This window comes from Psittacula echo (assembly GCF_963264785.1).
Source record: "Psittacula echo genome assembly, chromosome: 2".
NCBI classification, from domain to species: Eukaryota; Metazoa; Chordata; class Aves; order Psittaciformes; family Psittacidae; genus Psittacula; species Psittacula echo.
The window spans coordinates 111,746,277-111,769,161 of NC_137737.1; the positions used below are offsets into that span (position 1 = coordinate 111,746,277).

At 46.0% G+C, this 22,885-nt stretch overlaps 1 protein-coding gene across 1 annotated transcript in view; it reads left to right on the forward strand.

The window, feature by feature from the left end:
- Positions 1–844: 844 nt before the first annotated feature.
- Positions 845–22,885, forward strand: part of CABLES1 (Cdk5 and Abl enzyme substrate 1) — a gene marked incomplete at both ends in the record, with an annotated part of 67,747 nt that continues 45,706 nt past the window's right edge. The window contains one exon of the mRNA XM_080610660.1: positions 845–1,380. Coding sequence (XP_080466786.1) covers positions 845–1,380 — 536 coding nt within the window. The remainder of the gene's footprint in view (positions 1,381–22,885) is intronic.

Here is a 22,885-nt window from a genome sequence, read left to right on the forward strand (position 1 = left end):
ATAGGAGAGGGCAAACTAAGTAACTGTACTCTCTCCGGTGCTGGAGAGAAGGAAAGGTTGGGGAGGGGGTTGCTTTAATGGTCTGGGGAACTCCTTAGATGTGACTTACACGCACATGTCTTACACTGCAGCAGGCAGCCTATACGAGCTGGGGCAGGTCAGGCTTGCCGTACCGGAGGATGCGCTGCCGGCAGCCAAAGCATCCCCGGGGCGCCTGCGACCGCCCCGGGGCAACGGCCCCCGCCCGGGAAACCAGCGGGGCAGCACTCGGGCCGCTGCCCAGTGCACGGCTGTAAGCCGGTACTTCTCCAGCAGCCGGGCAGAGCCGCAGCCCGCGGGTCCAGCGCTGCCGGTGCCAGGCTCCGAGGGCCATGTGCCGTGTACTACGGGCACAGACTCCACCTTCCCCGGCTCCCGCCCGCCCCCACGCATCCAGGAAGGGAAAAGGAGGAGGAGGAGGAGGAGAAGGAGGAGGGAAGGGGGTGAAAGGGAAAAAAACCCCCAGAGAGGTTGAAAGGAGGGAGCTCGCCGAGACCCACCCTTCTCCCTCCTCCTCCGGGCTGCTGGCCGGGCTTTTGTTTTCCTCCAGCTCCCCGTTTCCCACACGTGATTGCCGTGTTATTGCACAGGGCGCTCGGCGGCGCGGCTGCACCTATAAATACGAAGCGGGCGGGCGGCGGGGGCCCGGGACAGCGCGGCGCGGCCGGGCGGAGGGTACCCCCGCGACAACCCCATGCACCCCGGCGGGCCGAAGGCACCCATGTCCCGCCGCCCGCCCGCCTAAGGGGCAGGCAGCCAGACCCACAGCCCGGCCAGCGAGGAGGGGAGGGGGAGCCGGCCGACAATGGCGGCGGCCGCCACCGCCGCCAGCCCCGGCAGTCCCGCCGCCGGGCCCCTGCCGCCGCCGGAGCCCTGCCCCAGGAAGGGGCCGCCGCCGCCGCCGGGGCCGCTGCAGCCGCCACCGGCGCGCAGCGACCCCCGCCGTAGGCAGGCCGCGCTCTCCTTCCTCACCAGCATCTCCCTCGACGGGCGGCCTCCGCCGCCGGGCAACGACGGCTCCGCCGCCAGGCCCCGCCAGGCCCCGCCGCCGCCGCCTCCGCCGCGGCTGGGCAGCCCCCCGGCGATGCCCGCCGAGACCCCCCGGGCCCAGGAGGAGGAGGAAGAGGAGGAAGAGGAGGAGGACGCCTTCGCCGCGGTGCAGGTGCCGGCCGCCGCCTTCCTGGGCGCCGCGGCGGCGGGCAGCCGGGGCCGCCTCAACTCCTTCACGGCAGGGGTGCTGCCCTCGCCCTTCGGCCGCACCAGCCCCCAGGGCCCCGGCGGAGGCAGCGGAGAGCTGGGGCAAAGCTGTTCCGCCACCGCCTTCGAGCTGCAGCGGTCCCGGTAAGCCGCGCCGCGGGGACGACGGGTGCGCGGGAGGTGCGCGGGTGATGCGCGGGAGAGGCGCGGGAAGGGCGAGCGGCGGGCTCGCCCGGGGTGTGGGCAGCGGCAGGGATGCACGGGCGGGCAGGGCAGGTCGGTGCGCGGCAGTAGGCGAGCCGCCGCGCCACAGCGGTTCTCCGCGCCTGGGTGTGAGTAGCCCGAAGTTTCGGTCCTGCCAGGCAAGGCAGGCGTGTGTCGCCGTCCCTTCCCGCAGCCGCGGCGATTGTCCCCGCTTTCTCGTGGCTGGTGGCGGACGGAGTCCGCCGTGCTCTCTATCTGACAGGCAGGAAGCCAACCCCGAGCCAAGTGCGCTGCAGCCAGATCTACAGCCCGTAGAGGGGAAGGAAACCTTTGCATTGCTGTCCGCGGATTACGGTGTATGCGCATGGTGTAACCAACATCTTGCTACCTCCCTAAATAAGCTCTTTATCTGCAAGCACGTAATGTTCCTCTGGGCTGTTCCTTGCCGCCGGCTACTCTTTTGCCTTTTAATTCCCAAAGGAATAACCTCACCTGCTCGAAAATCAGAGACTTTTGGCTAAGAGGGTAGCAAAACAAAAACGTGCAAATGCATATGAGTAGTTGCTCCTCGGGTAAAAAACCATCTTCCTTCACTTCTTCAACCACACACTCGGGTATCAAAGGCTGGGGTTGGGGGAGAGAACCAGGGTAGAAGCTGGAGGAAATGACTGTGCTCCCCAAGCCCACGGTGCTCACCACTCCCACATTCCCCATTTGCCACGCTCCTTTCTCGTTTCTCCCTTGGACAAAGAGGTAGACTTTTGAGTCACATGATACTGCAAGGGTTTGTAAGGGTAATTGAGCTTAGACACCTGTAGAAAAGTCCCTTTCAAAACCAACCAGGTTGGAGAAATTGGAGGTATTCCAGAAAAAGTTGTCTTAGCTGTGTGCCCCATCACTGCTGGCTTTTCTGTATTCCATCTGGATTGTATTGGTGGCTCTTTTGAGCCTCTTTTTGGGTGCTGTGGTAGGGGAGCCCCACCTTCCCAAGTAAAATGCCTGCTGGTGGGTTACCACCCATCTTCTCCCAGTCATGTGTCTCAAAACAGTTCCTGCAGTGACAACTCTCTCTCGTTGTCCCATGGATCACCAGCACAGAAGTGTGACTCACACGCACTTGTGTGTTCTAGTTTGTGACATGGTTCTGTGCAATGCTTGAGGGTGAGAAGTGACCCAACAGACTATGATTTAGGAATTGCTTTTCTACTCTTCTTACTTGGTGGTAATGAGCTTGGTAGTATTATCTTACTGTTCAAGAGACTGGATTCTCCTTTGCCTTCCAGTTAGGGAGTTCAGTATTGATGCAGGATTCCTATGTTACTTTTCTGGAGTCCCAAGGATCCTCCTGGGTTTTCCTTGCTTGCACGCTTTGATCCTGTACTCAGACCTGGGAAGGATGCTCAGATTTCACCTGTATCACTTGTTCCCTCAGCCCTTCATCTTTCTGTCATTGTTTTGCTTTGCCCCTGTTTCTTGCTATCTGAATTCTTCCTTCCTCAACCAGTGCTTTTTGGTTTTAGTCATGTGAGAACAGTTTGGAGCTTTAGAGGGAAAGGTAATTACTGTTCTTATTTACAACCTAGAAAGCCAGTGTTGTGCAAGTCCAGCTGTGCTGCTTGCGTGCAAGCAGGCTGAGGGATAGCTCAAGTCCACGGCAAGGGAAGTCACCCAAGGAAACCTTGTCAAGGTGCTCCTCCAGTCCTATAATAGCCTTCCTTAGGACTGTGTATTTTCCTGTGGTGTAAGGCGTAAGGAAAATGCTGTTTTTCTCATGTTCTTTTGTCTTCTTGAGAGCTAGATTCATCTGTGGTGGAGACCTTGCATTGCTCCACTGACAAGTGTGAACCTCTCCATTGCAGCTGGTGCAGGACAGCTCCGGGTTATGCCCCTAGCTTTGCTGGCTGCCGTGATGCTGCATGTGTGCAGCCTGAGGCAAACTTTGGCCTGCCTTCAATGGATTCATTTCTGTCCTGGAAAAGGTATATGTATTTAAACATCAGGAGCAGACAGCTGCAGACCACAGAGGTTGCGTGGAACATTGGCTCCTCATCATCTCAGTGAAAAGATGTGGTAGGGGCTCCGATTGCTGAGTTCACAGTTGGCTGCACAGAAGATAAATCACAGGCATGCACAGCGCTGGCGCAAGCCCAAGAACAGAGGGTTTGAGCAGACCTTCTGCTGCTCTCTTAATGGAGAGAAAGGAGCCAAAAGCCCAGCGCATGGCCTGCCCTCTCTTCGCAATAGGGTGGAAGTCACAGCAGCAGCCCGGCAGCAGGCATTATCTCACCTGAAAGGAGGATGCAGGGAAGCAGAGAGGAAAATCAGATGTTTTTTGTAGTTCATGTGTGCACCTGTTGTCTCTCCTCCCACCCTTCCCCTCTCCTTGCTGTGGGCTTCAAATTGAGTTTGATGCCTCTTTTGATAGACTAGTCCTCTGTGCTGAGATGTGTTAATTACAACATGAAACCGTTTTCTGTTACAGTATCAGGCAAGACAGGCTGCCTTATGGTGTTGTTTTTATTTAGTTTTCAGAAACCATTGTGAGCATATAATCAGAGTTTCCTGGCTTTTTTGTTTGTGTTAGCAGTTTATATAATTGCATACTAGTTTATATTTAACAAGGTTATCATTAATGTGGTTTGGGTTTGTGCTCTTATGTGTATTCACAAGAAGCACACGATACAAAAAAAGAACATGGAGCTTCTAGCTGCTCGGAGGCTAGCATATAATTATATGTGAAGAGAAAAAAATATGCTTGTTCAGAAGTCAGCTTCTTGATGCCAAAGGTTCCTGTCTAGTAAAGGAGAAGTTTGTTTCAGTTTTGTGGTGAATGGGTGGCTGAGGACATGAGGCTGCTGGAAAGTAGGGCCACGTTCTTCCAGGTTTCCCTTCATGTCAAATCATAATTCCTTTTAATGGCTTCATCTTAAATCAGTGAGGAGCTCTCTGGAACAAGATTTCAGCAGCACTGGTTTAAAGTCATTTCAGATCCTGTAGATCAGGTGATGGTCCCTGTTACTTGTTTTTCTGTATAACTTGAATCCTTGTTACCATAGTTTTCTTTGGGAAAAATCCTGCTGTTTACATACGTGAAGTTTCCTTCTCTACATAAGGCCTTTTCCAGTGAGCATGTGGTTAGATACAAGCACATATTTTTTGTGTTGTGGGGTTTGTTTTTTTTTCCTTACCTTTTTTCCTAAGGAAGCAAATCAGGGATTGGATTTGGAGTTTAAACATCACTTACAGTTGCATTTGTCTGTGTCGCTGTGTCAGGCTTGAAGGCAGATGGCAGGCAGGAGAATTCCTTCTGGAAGCAGCTGGTGCTGGGAAGGAAGCAGAAAGGAGTATCTGCTGAGTAATTGGTGGGGGGAGGTTCACTCAAAAGGACATTGAAGTTATCGTGGTCCAAAGAGATGTTTCTTCAGAATGTATTGACCTACAAGACAAATCTCATTTCGTGAGTAATTCTGAAATTAATTTTTGATTAGTAAAGCTTGTGAAGATTCAATTTGTTTCTGCCTATCAGAAAATGCAGAGCTGTGTATGGCCTCCATATTCATCTTCTAGAGAGATCACAGAATCACAGAATGGTTTGGGTTGGAAGGGACCTTAAAGATCATCCAGCTCCAACCCCCTGCCGTAAGCAGGGACACCTTCCACTAGACCAGGTTGCTCAAAGCCCCATTCAACCTGGCCTTGAGCAATTCCAAGGATGGGGCAGAGATGCAGTGAAGTGGGATGCTGGAACAGTTAACAACAGTCTCACAATGCCTCCAGGATGTTGCAGAGGAGCTGAATCCTGCTGTTTATTTTCATGGTGGAAGGCTGAGAGGTCAGAGCCTGATCCTCTGTGGCCTTGGGCATGCATGCAGTACAGGCTCAGCCCACCACAGAAGATGCCTCCAAACTAAACATGCTGGAGACAAAAGAAGAGTCTCTCAGAAACAAGTGTCTTACAGGCAGGGTCCTGAAAGAGGAGCAAGACAAAGAACTGGGGGCACTGTCCACCCTGCGAGGTCATCCCAGAATCAGGAGCCAGCTTGTGAGCTGCTGGAAGCACATGGGACCTTTTGTGTATGACGAAGGCTTTGCTATTCACTGAACCTAAAGCCCTTCAGGCAGCCTGAGTTTCAGAATGATGTATAAAAGAATAGCGTGAAAACAGCGATTTAATGGTCTGAGAAGTGAATGTGAAGTACATATGCTGAACTAAGTCTTTACATAGGTGTGTGACCTTGTATACCACTGATGGTTTCTGCCTCTAAAGAAGGGGATGCTTACTGACTTCAGCTGTCACTTCAGGAGGCTGCATGGCTCTTCGTGCCACTCTGACAAGGGGATGTTCAACAACAGGGTTAAGATGCAGGTAGCAAGGGTTGTTTTAGTTGTTGTACCAGCATCCTCCTGCATCTTTTGATGCAGGTCCCTCACAGCCTGTTTTAAGTGCTACAGGCTCTGTGTAAGTCTTTGGTGCTGTTCCTGAGGGCTTCCCCCTCAACCCAAGAAAGGGCTTGCAGTCCCCATGCACACAGCTTGCAAGCTCCTCTGAGACTCCTGTTAGGACTGAGTGAACCCATGTCCTTTAGCATGAGCACTCTGAGAGACTGGCTCCTCATGGTCACTTTGAACTCTGCAGGAGTGATCACAGACTGCTGGTGAGCTTTCTGAGATGTGCATGTGCTGAGCATGGCCAGACCCACATCACACTGACCAGCATCCATCACCATTGGTCTCTGCTGGCCTTTGCCCTTGTTCTGGTCAGAGGTTTGTGCCTCTCTCTGTTGCTTCCTTCGAAACTTGTGGAAGTGTGATCATCTCCCAGGTATTAGCTGAAGTTGACCGGTAGTTCAGAAACCACTGCAATATGAAGATGCCCAGACAGATGGACAGCATAGATGCATCAGCCTTGTTCTGTTAACACACAAACCTTTCAAAAACAAGTTCCACAGAAGTTTCTTATGGCATATTTTAGGCTATTACACTACTTGACAAGTATATATGGCAGATGAAAAAGTAGTATTCATCAGACAAGGAAAAAAACCTTTGCTGTCTGTTCAGAAGGAGCTGGGACAGAACGTAGTGTTCATGAGGACTAGGGAATTAATTAGAACCCTTCACAGAGGGAAGAGACTGAGAGGGAGCTGTGTCTGCCGAAGCCTCAGGACTCTGCAGGTTTTGTAGTGAGATAGCCTTAGAGGTGGATGGGTGCTCATTAACCCCTGTGAGAAAACCTGAGCTGGTAACGTGAAAAGTCGTGTTTGTGTTGGTGCCTTCACTGGCCACCAATTCACAACTTCCTAGGTCCAGCCCTGCTTTGGGAAGTCCCATGGTTATACTGTGCAGGTGCTGTTGTGCTGTGAACCCTCATTATGCATCAGGATTGCAGAAGAGTGAGACATTTCAGCAGGTTTGTTTATGTGGTTAGTGCTTTCCCATTACTTGATCTTTCTTTGACCCTTTTCTTTACCACCAAAGCTCCTGTGCAGGCAGCCATACTGGCCCTTTTCCTTAGGAACTGCTACACAGCTTCCTGCTGCAGGCATCTTGAGATGATGAAGATCGGTTGCTACCACGTGAGTCGGCAGCCCTCCAGACCATCACAAAACCAGTTCAGTGGTAGATAGATAAGGTAATGACAGATCATAATTTGTTGACAGGTTTTGGATAGGAAGTGTGGTTTAATCTGTAATTATTGTGACTTTGAGAACTCTTCCGGTGAAGGACGTAGCTTGGAACAGTTCAAAACAGCTAAGACACAAATATGAGGTTCCCAAGTGTGCTCTCTGAAAGCAAAGAACCCCAGTCCTCTAGTAATTCTGTGGCTTTCTCGTTTCAAAGTAATAAATAGCAGGTGGGCTCTCCAGAGGCTGTGTAGAGAAGCAATATGATAGGAGGTAAAGATGAGAAGCAGAACCAAATCTTGATTTATTTTTTTATTTTTTTTTTCCTCCCCAATTTCAGCCATTCATAGTCTCTCAGGAAAGTTCTCCACTACCTGAACATAAAGGTTCATCTTCATGATTCAGCCTGAAAATACATAAGTTTGGGTTTACCTGTTGGAACTTCTGTACCCTGAAACTTCTGTAGACACCAGCTTGTCCCATGATAAGTATGGGAAATCAGATTCCATCTGCAGATAGGACAAGCTGGTGTCTACAGAAATCTGTACACAAAATCCACTCCTTCATACCTCTGAGGATGTAATCAGTCCTTTCTGACAAGCTCTTTCTTCCACACCCAGAATTGCTATTGATGGCTGTGAGGGTGCCACCAGACAGTAGGCTTAGCAGCACCGCAGGTGCAGCAAGATACAGAGCTGGCTCTTTCATAACCCAACTAGAAAACCTGTTGCCAGTTTGCTGTAGGAAGTATTACTCCTGGAAAATGGAAATGACAGAATTTGGCATGTGGGGAGCATCTATCTGCCGGCCTACAGTTTGCAAGTAACACACTGAGAAATGTAAGGAATGGTATTTGACTTCATAAGAAGGGCTTCACAGGAGTGTTGTTTGTTGTAAGGGTAGGGTAAAGAGCTCAGCAGATCAGTTGGAGAAGAAAACTTCACTGGTGGTTGAAGAAAACGCAAAGTAGGGAGACTTCTAGGACTCTAAGGGTTTGCTTTTCAGGGTGAAATACACAGGTTTAGAGGAGTACATATTAAAAGGAACTGTGAGGTTCTTTTAGAGGGGCTACAGTATATTGAATATGTGGTTATATTTGTAGCGACTGCTTTCCTGTCATGAATGCTAAATGTATCTTCTGTTCTCATGATGTATATCAAAGTCAACACTGCTCTTAGCAGCTAGGTTCCGGTGTTTGCCTAAGGAAGGTTTTCTATTGTGGAAAATTTAGAAGTGAATGAGAAGTGAAGCAAAGTCTGCCTTCCTCTCTAGAAGTACTTCTTTTGAAAAAGCCTATGAACAGAAAGGACAAGCACATGTTCTTAGCGAGCAGTTGTCTTTTCCTTCATGTTGTTATAGATCAGGCCAGCAATTTTGTGAAGAAGAGCTTCACTCACCACGACTGAAATGTGTTTTCCCCTGCTTGTCTTGGATAGGAGAGGAAGGAAGGTATGTCCTTTCTGACCCAGGATCCAGCGAAGCCTGAACTGCACATTTGCATATGTATAAGATTACTCAGTATAATCAAGTGCCAGTGTATAAAGTTACGCTAGTAAGCAATTTTTTGCAATATCAGGGATTTTACTGCATGATATTGATGGGATTAAAAAATATAAGCTAGATAACTTTGCAGTGTTTTTCAGACAACAATGGATTGCATTTGGGTGCTCCAACATATAATCGTATTACCAAGGTAAATATGATTAGGTTTTCAAATCTAAATGCTGTCGCAGCAAATCAGACGTAGGCACATCAGTTTATGGGTAAAGGCATTCAAAAGAAGCATAAATTTTCCTGCAAAGAAAAAAGAAATCCCCTGATTTTGTATAACAGAAAAATCTGTAAGGCGACATTCTGCTGACTTCATTCTGCACCACATCATGCAGCTGGAGCAGAGCTGCACGGAATGAACAGAAATGAAGCTCTTCAGCTAGCTTTTCCCATTCTCTGGGCCTTGAGTAGGATGTTGAGCACCAAGAAGTCAGTAGAGCCGCTTGGTTTGCAGCCTGCCTACAGGTTTTTTTCAGCCATCTGTGTGCCATCTGCTGTGTGTGGCCTCACCTGTGACCTTACTGGACATAACTGTCCATGCTTTTTGTGTAGACACAAGAGACTGCAGCGCGGGAATGCTGGTGATGGGCCACTCTCTGCTTTCTCCTCTCTGTAGGGCATCATTTCCTTTTCCATTTCAGAATGGAGAAAGAGCCACTGCAGGTATGGGGTCAGCAACTCCCAGTAAGGGAAATGATTAGGGAAACGTGGGAAGCTGCAGCATTCCCAGCATCATTCTTTCTGGTGGGTCTGCCATGGGCAAAAGTGCAGTGAGAGGTCCCAACCCTCCAGCAAGGTTGGATCACACAGATGTTAATATGCCAAAAAGAGGTGAAAGACCTCGAGCTGAGCTGCCTCCTTGTTTGACAGGAGGGGTATGTGCTGGCACAGTGGCATGGACTTTAGTTTCATCACAGTGAAAGGGTCAGATGTAATTGCTTTTTACAGAGATAACTGACAGCACTGGAACAGCCTGTTCCCCACTATGGCTGCTAGCAGAGAAGTGGGTTATAACCTCAGCGAGGTGGTGTGCCCTTTGAAGGGTGCAAGCAGCACAGCTTCACCAGGATATTCCAGAGGGAGGCCTGCTGAATTTTAATTTCCTGGATCCCTGGTGCTGGAGGAGGGGAGAGCAGAGCCTCACCACCCTAAGGACTCAGATGCCTTTGGCACTCAGGGAGGACCATTGTGTCACCTGGAGGGATGTCTCATTTCATCCAATACCCCCAGCACATATAGGGATGGAGAAAAGGGAACCAGGAGATAAATACCACATAAAGCCCTTTGCCTTCAGGCCTGCTTGGATCACATGCATACATTTGGGTGTACACAAATACAGTCCATACCTACAGTTCAGGAAATGCTTGTTACTCCTTGTTCACACTGGCATGCATGAGGAACCTGAACTTCCCCACCCCACTGTACCCAACCTGTCTGAAGGACATAAGAGAAAGCAGAAGCTAGACGTTAGCTATATGGTTTGAAATATGTCTGGAAAACTTCTTGTGCTTTTTCTTTTACTCACTAACTTTATTTCTTGTATTTTGTCCGTTAAAGTCCTCTACATACAAAAGTGTTATTTTCCTGCGATTAATTTCCTCCTTTTTCAGTTCAGTTTGCAATCAGCTACACCCAGGCTAATGCGGGGTGACAGGAGGATCACCCACGTGTCTGTGAGGTGTGGTGGACTTGCACAGCAGGGAGTGAAGTCCTCTAAGTGATAGAGAGCTACTTCAAAACAAAGACTCCATCTTGCTACCTGGGACAGGGGCAGGGTTGAGCAGGCTTGGTAGTTTCAAGCCAGCTTTGTAGTTCTCCAAGTGCACTGATGTGGATGGTATGATTTCAGATTGTAAAACATAGAGGTGTTTTGGGGGTAATAAGAAGAGAGGAGAGCCAGCTTTAGATGCTACAGAGCAAAGTACGGTTTAATTGCTTGGGTTGTGCTGCAGCCTGTTATGCAAAAAGATGTGGAAAGCTCGCCATCTGGAAGAGTGGTCTTCAAAAGACAAAGTGGTAATTGTGTTTTCTAAAATGGAGTTCACATAACCTCGTGTCTTCAAGCCATTGTGTGTCTTGGGAACCTCCTTAATTTTATGAGGCTGTTTCCTTAATTAAAGCAAAACTGGGTTTGATTTTTCAGTGTTGGTGGTTACTGTTTTGTAGAATGCCATCTTTTAGCATAACCTAATCCAGAAGAAGTGTCAGTTAAGAGGTGGCTGCTTAAAAAGGCAGAACTATTTGCAGGTTGGACTTGATGATCTCCAGAGGTCCCTTCCAGCCTTAACAATTCTGCGAAGATGCTGCTGTCAAGCACTTCCAGCATGACCTTTGAGATGGATTTGTAAAATCCGTATTTTTCCATGTGCAGGACTCACCTCAAGATAAAATGTTTCTCTATTTTAGAAAGCAGTACAGGTATTGCAGAACTTGAGAGCAGCTTCACCAATAGCAAGTGCCTGCGAACATTTGTTTTAAGGAACAGACTTCATTGTCCAGGTTTTTTTGCTTCTGTTTGTTTTAAATGGATTATTATAAATATTGGTTTCTTGTTTGTTCATTAGCTTCCTTACTGATGTAAGGCTGTTCAAGTCAAAGACAGTGCTAGGGTGTAACGGGGAGCACGGTTTGAGCAAATGCATTTAAAAGCAAAAAGTGCAAATGGTATGAATTTGCCAGCACCCTTAATTAGGTACTTTCAGGATGGTATTTTCTGTCGCTGTCTTCATGCTCTGTGTGAAGGTTTTATGGATGATGTGAATGGAAACATGTATTTTCTTGTGGTGAGTTTGTGAGCTTGCGAGCTTCCTTCTCCTGGAAGGATGTAGCCTTGCAGTAGGAGCAAGTCTTTTTTTATGGTGTGGTACTGCTGCTATGCTCAGTGCTGTGTAAAATGCCATGACTCCTCCATATCCCTTGGGAGCTAAGCCCCGAGCCCATGAACTGTTTGGTGTGGGTTTTAACTGGGATTCACCCCCTTGGGGAGGATGGGGTGGGAGGGAAGAGGCTGGAGTGAAAAAGCCCTCATGAACCACTGTGTGTTTGCAAAGGTCGAGGCATCTGAAAATGAACTGACTCTGAATTAATTGCAGGGTTGCTCAAGTACAAATGAGAATAGGATTAGGCCTGTCTTTTCTATTTTAGGTGCAGAGGTAATATTTCCAACCTGTTGAGCAATTGCTTATCTCAGATATCTTATAGGATAAACAAATGCAGTATCAGCAGTTGAGGGTGGCACGGTCTTTCCTGTAACTGTCAGTTGTCTTGCAGTTGTTGAGTTCTGTGTTTTGTATGATCCCCAGGAATATTTCAACATGGTCTTGTATAGGGTTTTGTGTGTGTGTGTGATTTACATATGTTAGAAGAAATGCAGCTTCTGAGAGGCTCTTGACCCTCACATCCACTTTCCCAAGATGTGGAGTTATGGTAATAAAGACTTGTCTTCTCTTCTCCAGTGTTTGTTCTGGATTAGATGTCTGTCTTGTGTTATTCCAGCTAAAGAGAGCAGAGCAGTTGAGCAGTTCAAGCTGGGATTTTTGCGGGAGCCTCTGAACCGTGAGTTTTGAGGAACTCTCTGAGCTCCTTTGAAAATCTCACTCTGAAAAGACAGCATGTGCTTTTTCCTTTAGGGGTTTTCAGCAGTTGCTTACCACACTGTCCAGACCTGCTCCCATTTGTACACTTCTCCTCCTTGGCATTTTTGGGGGGAGTGGATGGCATTGTTGCAGACTATAATTGTGGTTCTGCTCTTACTGAAGTTAACAGCACACCTCTGGTTTAATCAGCGGGTCAGAGAGCTTGCTTTGTGCTGACACACTAGTAGAAATGAACACAAATGCTCTTTATAAAACTTGAAGTGTGACTTTGGAGGCCACAGCTCTACCAATCCTTTGCATCTCAGCCTTTGGGGGGTTATGTGTGGGCCATAAGAAGCATAAAATCGAGGTTATTTTCTAAAGCAATGTGATTGTAGTTCTCTGATTGCTCTTCAAGCTGTTGTTTCCACAAGGTCAGAATGAGAGCAAAATCGAAATAAAAAGACATCTCAAAGGCTTGGTCAGCTCCTCACATGATGTGCCTGTGCCATGCTGTGGAGTGATGGTCAGTCCCACCAGGCTGCACTCTTTCTTGTTTTGCACAAGCGGTTTAAACATCCCGTGTGCTGAAACAAAGCTATACAAGAAACACTGGCTCTATAAATTATTTAAACCTGGAGCGTTTGCAAGAGTATTAGACTTTTTTTGTATAGAAGGGCAGTGTCCGTATCAACAAGCGGCATGGCCCGTCAGGAGCAAACTGGTAGGGCCAGGAGCTTGGTACTGATGACCAGATGTCCACACTTTGAAGATGCTGTCCAGCTCTAGCCTGGACCTGTGGGCTGGACACCCAGCAGTAGTTTGAGGATGATGCTCCTGTTCACTGTCCACAGTGCTGTGCCCCGGCAATGTGTCGCGTTGCTTCCTGCCATCCAAGGAGAAGCCTTCATGCTCCAAGGGTACTCCATGATGCAAAGTATTCTGTGTCATGGGCAGACATGGTCAGGACACCTGCTTCAAAGTGTACTTCTGAGCCAGAATCGAACGTAGGGATATGCCCAGAAAGTCTCAGTTCTCTGTTGTTGTCTCTCTGGGGCAAAGGGATTTATATTAAACTAATTTAAATTTCTCACACCCTTCCTTCCCCTTGGGTTAATGCACTTTTTGTTTGACCCTATGAACTCAGATGTCTTTCCCTAGTAATTTCCATTGGAAGTCACTGACTTCCCTCTTTCCTCTGGGGAAAACATTTTTTTCTTGTTTGTTGAATCAGAGCACTGGTGCATCTGGTTTTGTCTTTTTTCACTGGTCAGTTGCAGGCTTTCTAAATCTTCATTTCCTAAATTGGTAGATTCTGTGAAAATGGATTTTTTTTATTACAGTTATTCCCATTAACAGACATCTTTCCCGTTTGTTCAGTGGAAAAGGTGAAGCAGGAAACCCAGATTTCAGAATTCTGTATCACATGTTGGTGGTGGTTTGTGAGCTTCATCATCACAGAGGTCTAATGTCATACCCAGTATGGCTTTACACTTGCCCCGTGCTGTTTTTAGATGCGAACATGCAGCTGCTGAGGAAGTAGTGGTTTCTGTTCTTGAGGTCTGTGGAGGGGGGTTCATTTGTTTAATTAAAATAAAGAAAATAAACCCACTTCTATACAATGTATAACTAATTTTGCTTTCAGTGGAAGCAGTAAGCTAAATTTTGCCTTTGACTTCTTTGTAAATAGGTACCAAATGAGCCTTCATGTTGGGTCCCACCCAGGTTAGCAGAGGGGAACCACACCAGGGGGTTGCACAGAGGTTGAGGGTTACACTTCTCCGGCTCTGTTGCCTGCAGCTCCTCACGTGCACATTTGTGCTTCTCCCCTTTCACAGCCAGATGCAGGCAGCATTTGGCAAGCACATATATGTATCTATCTGCTCTGACCCATCCAAGATCAAAGCCATTCCACTTTCCCCTTCATGTTAGACAAGCTCATTGTTGTTCACGTCTGAGGACGCAAAGGATGACAGAAACAAAACAATACGAGTTTTGTATAATTTATTTTATTTTCTGTTGCTCTGTGGGCCATGGCCCTCATATAGCAGGCACGTAGTTAAAACTTCTTCCTCTGCAGAGACTTGTGGGGAGGAAGGAAGATGCTGTGCGTGCTTGGGCAGTTGGAGAGATGGCCACAGAAGTGTATTTGTGGTTCCTTTACTGGATGGATTCTTTGGAAGGTGCTGCTGCTTCTAAGAGAAAATTAAAGACATGTGAATCTCTGTTTTCCAACAAGCGGTTAGCAGATCCTGCCCAGGAGAGGAAATATTCACAGTTCCCCTTCTCGCTCTGTCACAGGTAGCTGAATGCTGCTCTGTTAGCACTCGCATCCCCCATTTTACTTGTTGAACTTGAGCACATGGTTTCTGACTGTTGGGAATGAGAGTATCCTGATTACCACTACCAGGAGCACCACTGGCTGCCCCATGACGGCACCTGTGGGAGAACCGGAGCATCAGCTGCAAACCCCTGGACCTCTCCCCTCCATGCTGCTGCATCCTCCTTACCCATTCGTGCCCTGGGGAAGCTTCACCACAGGCACATGGATTACATGACTATCCCTTTCCCCACTGACACTGTTCTTGCAGCCTGCGAGGCTGTGTAGTGCCTGTTGGAGGCTGGTGGTCTGGCTGGAACTGTCACTCTGAAGGCTTTAGATGTGCTTTACTTCAAACAATAGCTGTATGTCCACACTATATTTGTTCTGACAAGTACAAGCGAAGATGTTTATTCTGTATTGGTAGCTGTATTTATTCTTTGTGAGGTGCAGGGGTAGGTTTTTCTGGTTGCAAAACCACTTTCTTTTCCCCTGTCTGGAACTGCAGCAGTTCTGTTCCCAAATTTGGGTTTCAAGTTTCTTCTTCTTTTTTTCTTAAAAACCTTCAAAGCATAGTATGCTTGTTGTGGTTAGGTGCAAAATTAGTTCAGATATAAAAAAAAACAAGGGAAGGAATTGGGAAGGGAAAATACTCAGTCCTAGGGCCTCTTTCTCTATACCCCTCTGGCTAATAGAAATACAGAGAAATTTTTGTATGCGAGTAAGTTCAAAAGAATGCTAACCCTTTTTTCTTCATACATTGTAGCATTGTCATCAGGATACCATTTTCCATGTATTACTTACTTACCCAGACACTATGTATAATTTGAAAGCTTTATGTTACCAAAAAAATGCTATAAAAGTATATGCTTTCTGAGCTCCTACTTGAAAAGAAAGAGATGTGTTTTTACAGATAATAAAATGTATTGTCTTGGGGAGGAATATTGTTTCTTTAATTGTCTGTCTGATACCTTCCTTGGAAGATCAAGTATTTTTGGTAGCAGCTTCGTGATCTATACCCTGTTTGCTTAATATCTATCATAAATGATGTAACTGGTACTGGTGCAGGTAAGACTTGAGCTTGTGTTCAAAACCCTGGTAGGGCATTGTAAATGGGAAACTGTTGCGTATACGTAATCCCATTAGGCAATACTGTTGTTCAGAGTCCTTTTTTTTTTTACCCTTTACCCTCTCCCAACAAAGCTCCGAGGTCTGCGATGAAGTGTTTTGTGACACATTTTGAATGGGCCTTTTGCCCTGCTTTCACTTCTTTAATGCAAGAAGCTTTACCAGGAAACAAGAATCTCTTTCTTCTCTCTCCGATTTTTCAGCCTTGGGCTATGATGCTGACTGTGCAGGCAGACACACAAGTCAGATGGTCTAAGATGTGCGATATTGTAAGGTTAGCCATTTCACATGTTAGTAATTTAAAATCCGTTCTGGAGTTGTGAGGTCTGCATTTAATGGCTATACCATCTGAATATCCTTTTTAGAAGATACATTTTTGTGTGTTTTCACACGCCCAAAGGCTGTTCTAAAGCAAATCTTCCTTGCATTATGTTTAGTCACATCTTTCAAGAGGTGATCAGTTTGAAACAAGTATTTCTAAATTAGCTTTTGTTATTGATAAAGGGCTCTTTGAAAATAGAGCCCGATCCTACAAACACTTGCAGATACGTTCAGTCTTACTCTCCCAGGTAACTTGCTGCCTTTGGCTTATAAAGTCATTGCCTAACATAATCAAAATGAGCAGTTTTGTAGTTTCATTTCAGCACGAGCCCCATCAGCTGAGGCTTCTGCAGAAGTGCATCATTAGTCATGCAGTTAATACCTTTGTTAGGAGAATTGAAGTGTATGAGGTTTTGCAGGTTCAGATGAAATTATTGGTATAAATTACTTTTTTTCCAGTTATTAGCCTGGCATATTTTAAAATCTTGGAAAGAATGGGTTTTCAGTGGTCGCCTTTAAGATGCTGCTGTAAATGAATATGTGGAATTAGCTCTTGTAATAGTAAAAGCTGAATGTGACATATTGCAACCTGGGAGAATACTGGATGCTAAATCAGTGAACTCTGACAAAAGCTGATTTTTATCCAAAGTGATGGCAAAATGAGATTTTTGGAAGGCATTTCACGCTTTATAGTCTCCTTTATATGCTTAGTCTGCTAAGGAGACATGATGAGCTGCTCTCAGATTTTTCCTCCAGTCGGTTTTCTGGTTTAAGTTTTCTGTTGTCTGTCTGATGCTGCTTATAGAGCAAGGGTTTTTCTGCCTGGAGGTGCTGCTAGGTGATCTAGGGCAATTAAATAGATTACTGGCCCCAAAGCAGAGGCTGAAGCAAATAAGATATGCTCACAATTCCAGCATTTTATTTCACAACCTGAAGTATCACTTCAGGTAGCTAGCACACTGCTAGCACAGTGCTGTCATATAAGCCCACATATAGGTTTTTTAGCTTTCAGAAGTATGTAGCTTTTTAGATTGAATGGAGTAGCAGAGCCAGATCCACTGCGTCTCTTTTCAGGGGCTTTTTCTTTCTGCATATGCAAGTGCCTCCAGCAGAAGTCAGTAATCATGTTTGAAAGGTAGCATATGCATGCACATCACGCTCCTGGCTTGGGGAAATGGAGGAGCAAACAAGAGATACAAACCACTAAGCTGCGGCTCAGAGTAAGATTTTTGCTATGTTTTTTCATGGTGGTTGGAAGCACTAGCGGCATTTCTAAATCACATGATCCGATAATGAGTCCCATGTCTCCTCTTTGCCTTTGTTGCAGAACAAATGACTCCGATATTGCCAACTTTGAAGTCTTGCTGTGTATGGTAGAGGCTTTTTAAAGTTTCTGGACTGTTGGGATGAGGTGGAGATGCTCAGTCTAATCTCTTTGTATTCCGTCTTTTTGACAAAAGTTCCTAACTTCTGAGATCAAAAAAAGCTTTTAAAAGATGCAGCCTTAAACACGTACATGCCAAAAGGCAAAAATAAGACTCTTCAAGGATTCACAGAAATTCATGAATTTTTAATACGTTTTAGCTTTGTATTTGTTCTTTAAACAGGTAATACAGAATCACAGGTTTCTTGTGCCTTCTGCTTTTGGAGAATCAGCCATGAATACTGGAGACACCATATACACATGCAGAGTCCTTGCCTCTATTTTGTCATGGAGATAAGGGTCTTCAAAAAATGCTGAATAACACCATGGCAGTGGTAACGACTGTCCCCATCACGGTATTGCTTTTAGCTTTGGCCTTGGCATTGCTGGTCAGGGGAAGATGCATGTTCTGAGGCAGATGTGGATACAGCGCAGATGGGTTGTGGCAGCTCCGGCACCTTGGTACTGAAGGATCCCCCAGGAGCAGGACAGCCTGGTGAATTGCCTCTGGGCTAACATCTCCTGTAACAGGAGCCAGGGTAAAGTAGATGTCAAGCTGGAAAACAAGCCAACGCACACTGACAGAAGAGGAGGCTCTGGGGAGACCTTATGTCAGCCTTCCATAAGGGGGCCTACAAGAAAGATGGAGAGGAACTTTTTACAAGGGCATGGAGTGACAGGACAAGGGGGAATGGCTTCAAACTGAAAGAGAGTAGACTTAGATTAGATATTAAGAAGTAGTTCTTTACTGTGAGGGTGGTGAGGCACTGGCTCAGGTTGCCCAGAGAAGCTGTGGCTGCCCCATCCCTGTGCCATCAAGGCCAGGTTGGACAGGGCTTGGAGCAACCTGATCTAGTGGAAGGTGTCTCTGCCCATGGCAGGGGGGTTGTCAGGAGATGATCCTTAAGGTCCCTTCCAACCCAAACCGTTCTATGATTCTGTGATCAGCAGTGCGGTACCTGTGTTTACAGGAGCAGGTGGAGAGAAATGCAAGGGATCCTGCTGACTGTTCAACTTTGTTCTCATGTCCTTACCCCTCAAGTGGCATCTGTGGGAAAGGTCTGGGTATGGGGACCCCCTTTGTCCTCTTCTCCCAGAAACCTGTGATACCAAACTCAGTCAGGAGGGACTTTAGGTTTAACTGTTATATTACTACTGATGTCTTTTTCTTGCAAGGCAGTTGTCTCCTGTTTCCAAAATGCCTTTCACCTGTGGACGTGACCCGGTGGCAGCATTGCCTGTCTCAACAAAACCAGCCCTCCGCTCTGGGGCATGCTTAATCCCCAGCAAGTTGTTAACCTGTCATGAGTCAGGGTGTCACCTCCTACTAGACTAAGCTGTTCAAATCCAGCTCGGAGCTTTTTCAGAATTAACCTGTTTTGCATGAATATGGGTTTCATAATGGTGTTTTATGGTCACGCCAGCGGCGGTGCATGTGAGTAGCTCATCACTGGCTTTTGATGAAACTAGTCCCAACAGCAGCCTCTCACTTGGATTATGGTGGCTACAGGGCTGACTGCTGCCCACAATCCTGTCTTTGGGGTATGAAGCCAGCCATGAAGTGTCTGATTAAAATACCTGTGTTTGGATGACTTAACAGTTCTTGATAATAACAGAATTACTGCAATGGTAAAAGTGGCTTCAAAACCAAGAAGTGGCACTGTAAAATCGTTGCAGTGCATAATTTGGGATGAGAGCTGCCCCTTGTATTTTTGACCCTTATTTTTAACAATTTCTCTCCAATTGTTGCTACAGTCTGTAGATGGAAACAAGGTCATATCTCCTCCCAGGTACTCATGGAGAACTTCATGAAATACTTCGAAAGTCATTGGATTCTTTTTACTTTCCCATCCTCTGGCTTGCTTGTCAGGCTGGCTTGCCTGACATCAGTGGCAGAATCCCTCCTGCTCCTCCTGTGGTTACAGGCTGGAAGTAGCTGCTGAAAGAGCTGCTAGAGAATAAACTTGAGGAGAAATAGAGAACAGCATGGCCACGCTTTGTATGTTATCTGTGATACCTGACAGAGCTTCTCTAGTAGAAGAGATTTCTTCTCCGCTGTGCTTATGTTAGTGGGGCTCACACCTACAAGCAAGAAAAACAAATGGATAAGTGAATATTAATAAAATCTGTCAGTAATTATGAGCAGACTCTGGGAGAATTGGGTTGCATTTTCAGTGGATTTAAATATAACTTTGCTTATGCAATCCTGTTAAGCATTGTTGCAGTGTGTCGCTGAGAAAGCTCATTATATTTGCTGTATAAAGATTACGACTTTGGGAGGGGGGTGTTAAAGTTCTAGCGGTGGTTGCTGTCTTTCTTGCGGTCACAACAACGAACTGTTAAATGTGGAGAAGAGGGGGGAAGCTGTGGGTAAGCCAGATTTCCCGCCTGCCTGGAAACACACAACCTTTAATGCTGTTAAGGCAAACCAGAAGAAATTCTGAGCTTTTTTCAGGAAGCAGAATTCTTCAGAAAGGCGACACGTTCACACAGTGGGGAGTATTTTTTTTTTCTGAGTATGAGTCTTTTATATCAAATGCAGATGAATATAGATGTGTGTATATATCATAAGAAAAAATACTGTCAAAGTGAAACGTTGGCTTCAGGCAACTCAAAATGCTCTGTTCCCCACAAAATATGAGGGTATTTATTTTGTTGAGGATAGTGCCTAACATCAAAATAGGGTTTTTGTCCTTTTTTTGTAATTGAGTCAAAACTCTGTACTCAACAACTATCGGAACCCCTGCCCCCCAGCACTGGAGTCCATGTTTCTGATCGCTGGAGCTGTTTGGCATTTTCAGCCTAAAAATTTTGCCCTTAGAGACACGTTGTGCATTCTTTTGTTTGCTGATACGAACCAAAATGTGTCCCTTTGGCCTCCTCATTTCTGTTAGCAGAATTCTGATGTGAGGGAAAGCAGGTCTGCCTTTGCTTGCAGTGTTTGTGCACGGGGGTATGGCCAGGGGGGTTGATGTGCAGACACTGTTCTGCAATGTACGTTGTTCACACCAAGCAGCTCTCGCTTCAACAAGTCATTTGCTGACCTCAGTTAAAATGATGTCTGCAGCCTGGTAGCTCTAATTGGGCACAAGGCACCTGGTGTATAAGTGATTAAAAATAAGAAATTAGTTATTGTACAACTGGTTTGAAACCACTGTATAATGACGGTACATTTGCCATCAGATTAGGTCATGAAGCAGCTTTACTGCAGCTTGGAAAAATTAGGGTCAAAAATAGTACTCTGATTAAAACTTGAGCTTTTGAAAGGCTCTTCAGAGAAGAAAGATGTGCAAATGCAGATGTATGGTAGAAATTAAATAGTCTGGATATGCACAGTTCTTGAATTTAAACAGCATAATTGATTGAACCGCTGTGCTAGCTCATTTCTCACAGCCACCCTGTCTTAACAAAATTAAACATCAGAATGATCTGGGAATAAGTTGCCTAAAATACGATCCATAATGGGTCAGCGTATTAACTTAGAGAATTTAATAGTTTCTGTGGACATGCATTTGTTGTGCATGTACCAGTATCAGCCTGCAGAAGCAGTTGTCTTGGTTTAGATTTATGAATTCCTCCCACATTTAAAAAAATACTTCATACACTTAATCACACATTCATCAGCAGTAAAATAACTTATCTTTGAAGCAACATTTTCTTTCTGATATCATGGGGAATTGGTCTCCTTCTTCTCTGCCCAGCAGTGTGATTCCATCAACCTCAGGGCATCCTGTGAGTCCTTTGCGTCCTGCCAGGCAGTTTTTAGACACCAGGAAAAGAAGGAATGATATTTGAACTGATAAAGAAGAATAATCAGGTTCTCATTTTGCTGCTGTAATGTGCTTTCTTTTGTTTGCATTGAGCAGAAAAGCTGCTGGAGCTGTGCTGTTGGGTACTGAAAGACTAAATCTGATCAGTATTGGCCATAGGCCTATTTGGCATCTCTGTCTATCAAGCTTGAAGGAGTCCAGCCTAAACCTGCTACTTGTGACTTCTAGATGCCCGGTAACTGACTGAGTGGAAAGTGAGACCTGTAGCTACAGTGAAGGAAGGCTTGGGGATAGACAGGATCTATGGGAGCCTCCAAGGATGCAACACCAGCAAGTCTGTTGCTATGATTTGAGGATTGTTTGGGGCTGATCCCATTGAAGACAGCAGGTCTTTTCTTCCCTCACAAAACCCAGTCAAAGCTGATCGCTAATTGTTTTTGGTTTTCAGTTTGGTTTGGGTTTTTTTTCCCCACTTGTGTGCTTGTTAGTAGGATTGATTCCCATGCTTGGTTGGCTGCAGATATGCTGGCATGGTGTGGGGAGTGGGTAGGTGGCTGAAGCAGCACAGTGCCTTTTTGTCATAAGGTTATTAGCATAAATGAGACTTCTTTAAACCAATTATGAAGCTGTAGTTTGCAGGATATCTGTGTGGGAGTTGACCTTTACTTCATTTAATCTTAGTGTGGTGTCAGGATGTTCTGTAGGTCTTTGAAGGTTAAGTTGTCCACAAGGACAGTTTCTGTGCACATCAAGCCTCCAGCTGCTGACTGTTCTGCCCATAAGGTGCCACAGTTTGACAAGGTCTAATGATGTTCACTTTTTAAAACCTCATACCCATCTTAGACAAAATTCATAGAGTGTGGGTTGGTGTTTGTTTAACTGATGTCTGTTTACATCTGGCCCAAGCCCATTTTTGTATATTAAAAGTAATGCTATATTGAGGTAGGTGTTGGCTGTTGTTTATGATGTGGGTGTGATTTCTGGTACCAGTAAAGGGTCCTGATCATGGAGAATCCAGTTGCTGCCTGCTCCCTCTGCAGCAGCTCCATTAGCCCAAACACCTACAAGGCATTTGCTCAGTCTTTGAGAGGACTGAGGAGCAGAGAATTATGGGAGAATGTGAGATCAACTAATGATACAAACAAGCAGTGTCAAATACGGCGTACCCCAGGCTCAGATATGACATACCCCAAGCTCAGAGGTTAGCATAAGCCTCACGCCTATTCAGAAAATTGCCACATGCTTGGCTGGAAAGCAACAGAAATGCTCCTGGTGATGAGAATGGTTCTGGCTAGCTAGAGCAGTCAAATTCCCTTGCCTGTTCATCAGTGTTCTGGGCCTGAAAGGCTGATAGAAAGTGCTTCCTGATCAGCATGATAAGTGGAATTTTACATGATAATTATGTTTACAGCAGGACAGATGTACTAATAACACGTTCTCTAAAGATTTCAAATGAGCTATAAAACAACCAAATCTCTGCTGAAAATGCTGGCAGCAGTAGTATTAATTGTGTAAGTTACAGCTGGTAATTGTCTTGTTTCATTTGAATGAGGCTGTCAGCTATTAATGGCTTGAGCTCTGTAGTACCAAAACAGCAGGCTGCACCAAATTTGTCAGTCTAGATATAATATAGTTATATATTAGCAGTGCATCCTAGTGGACATATTCTACTGGCTAGGGAGGGGAAGAAGTGTTACGGTTAATTTCTGATGCTGTTTCATCTCTTCTATCAAAAT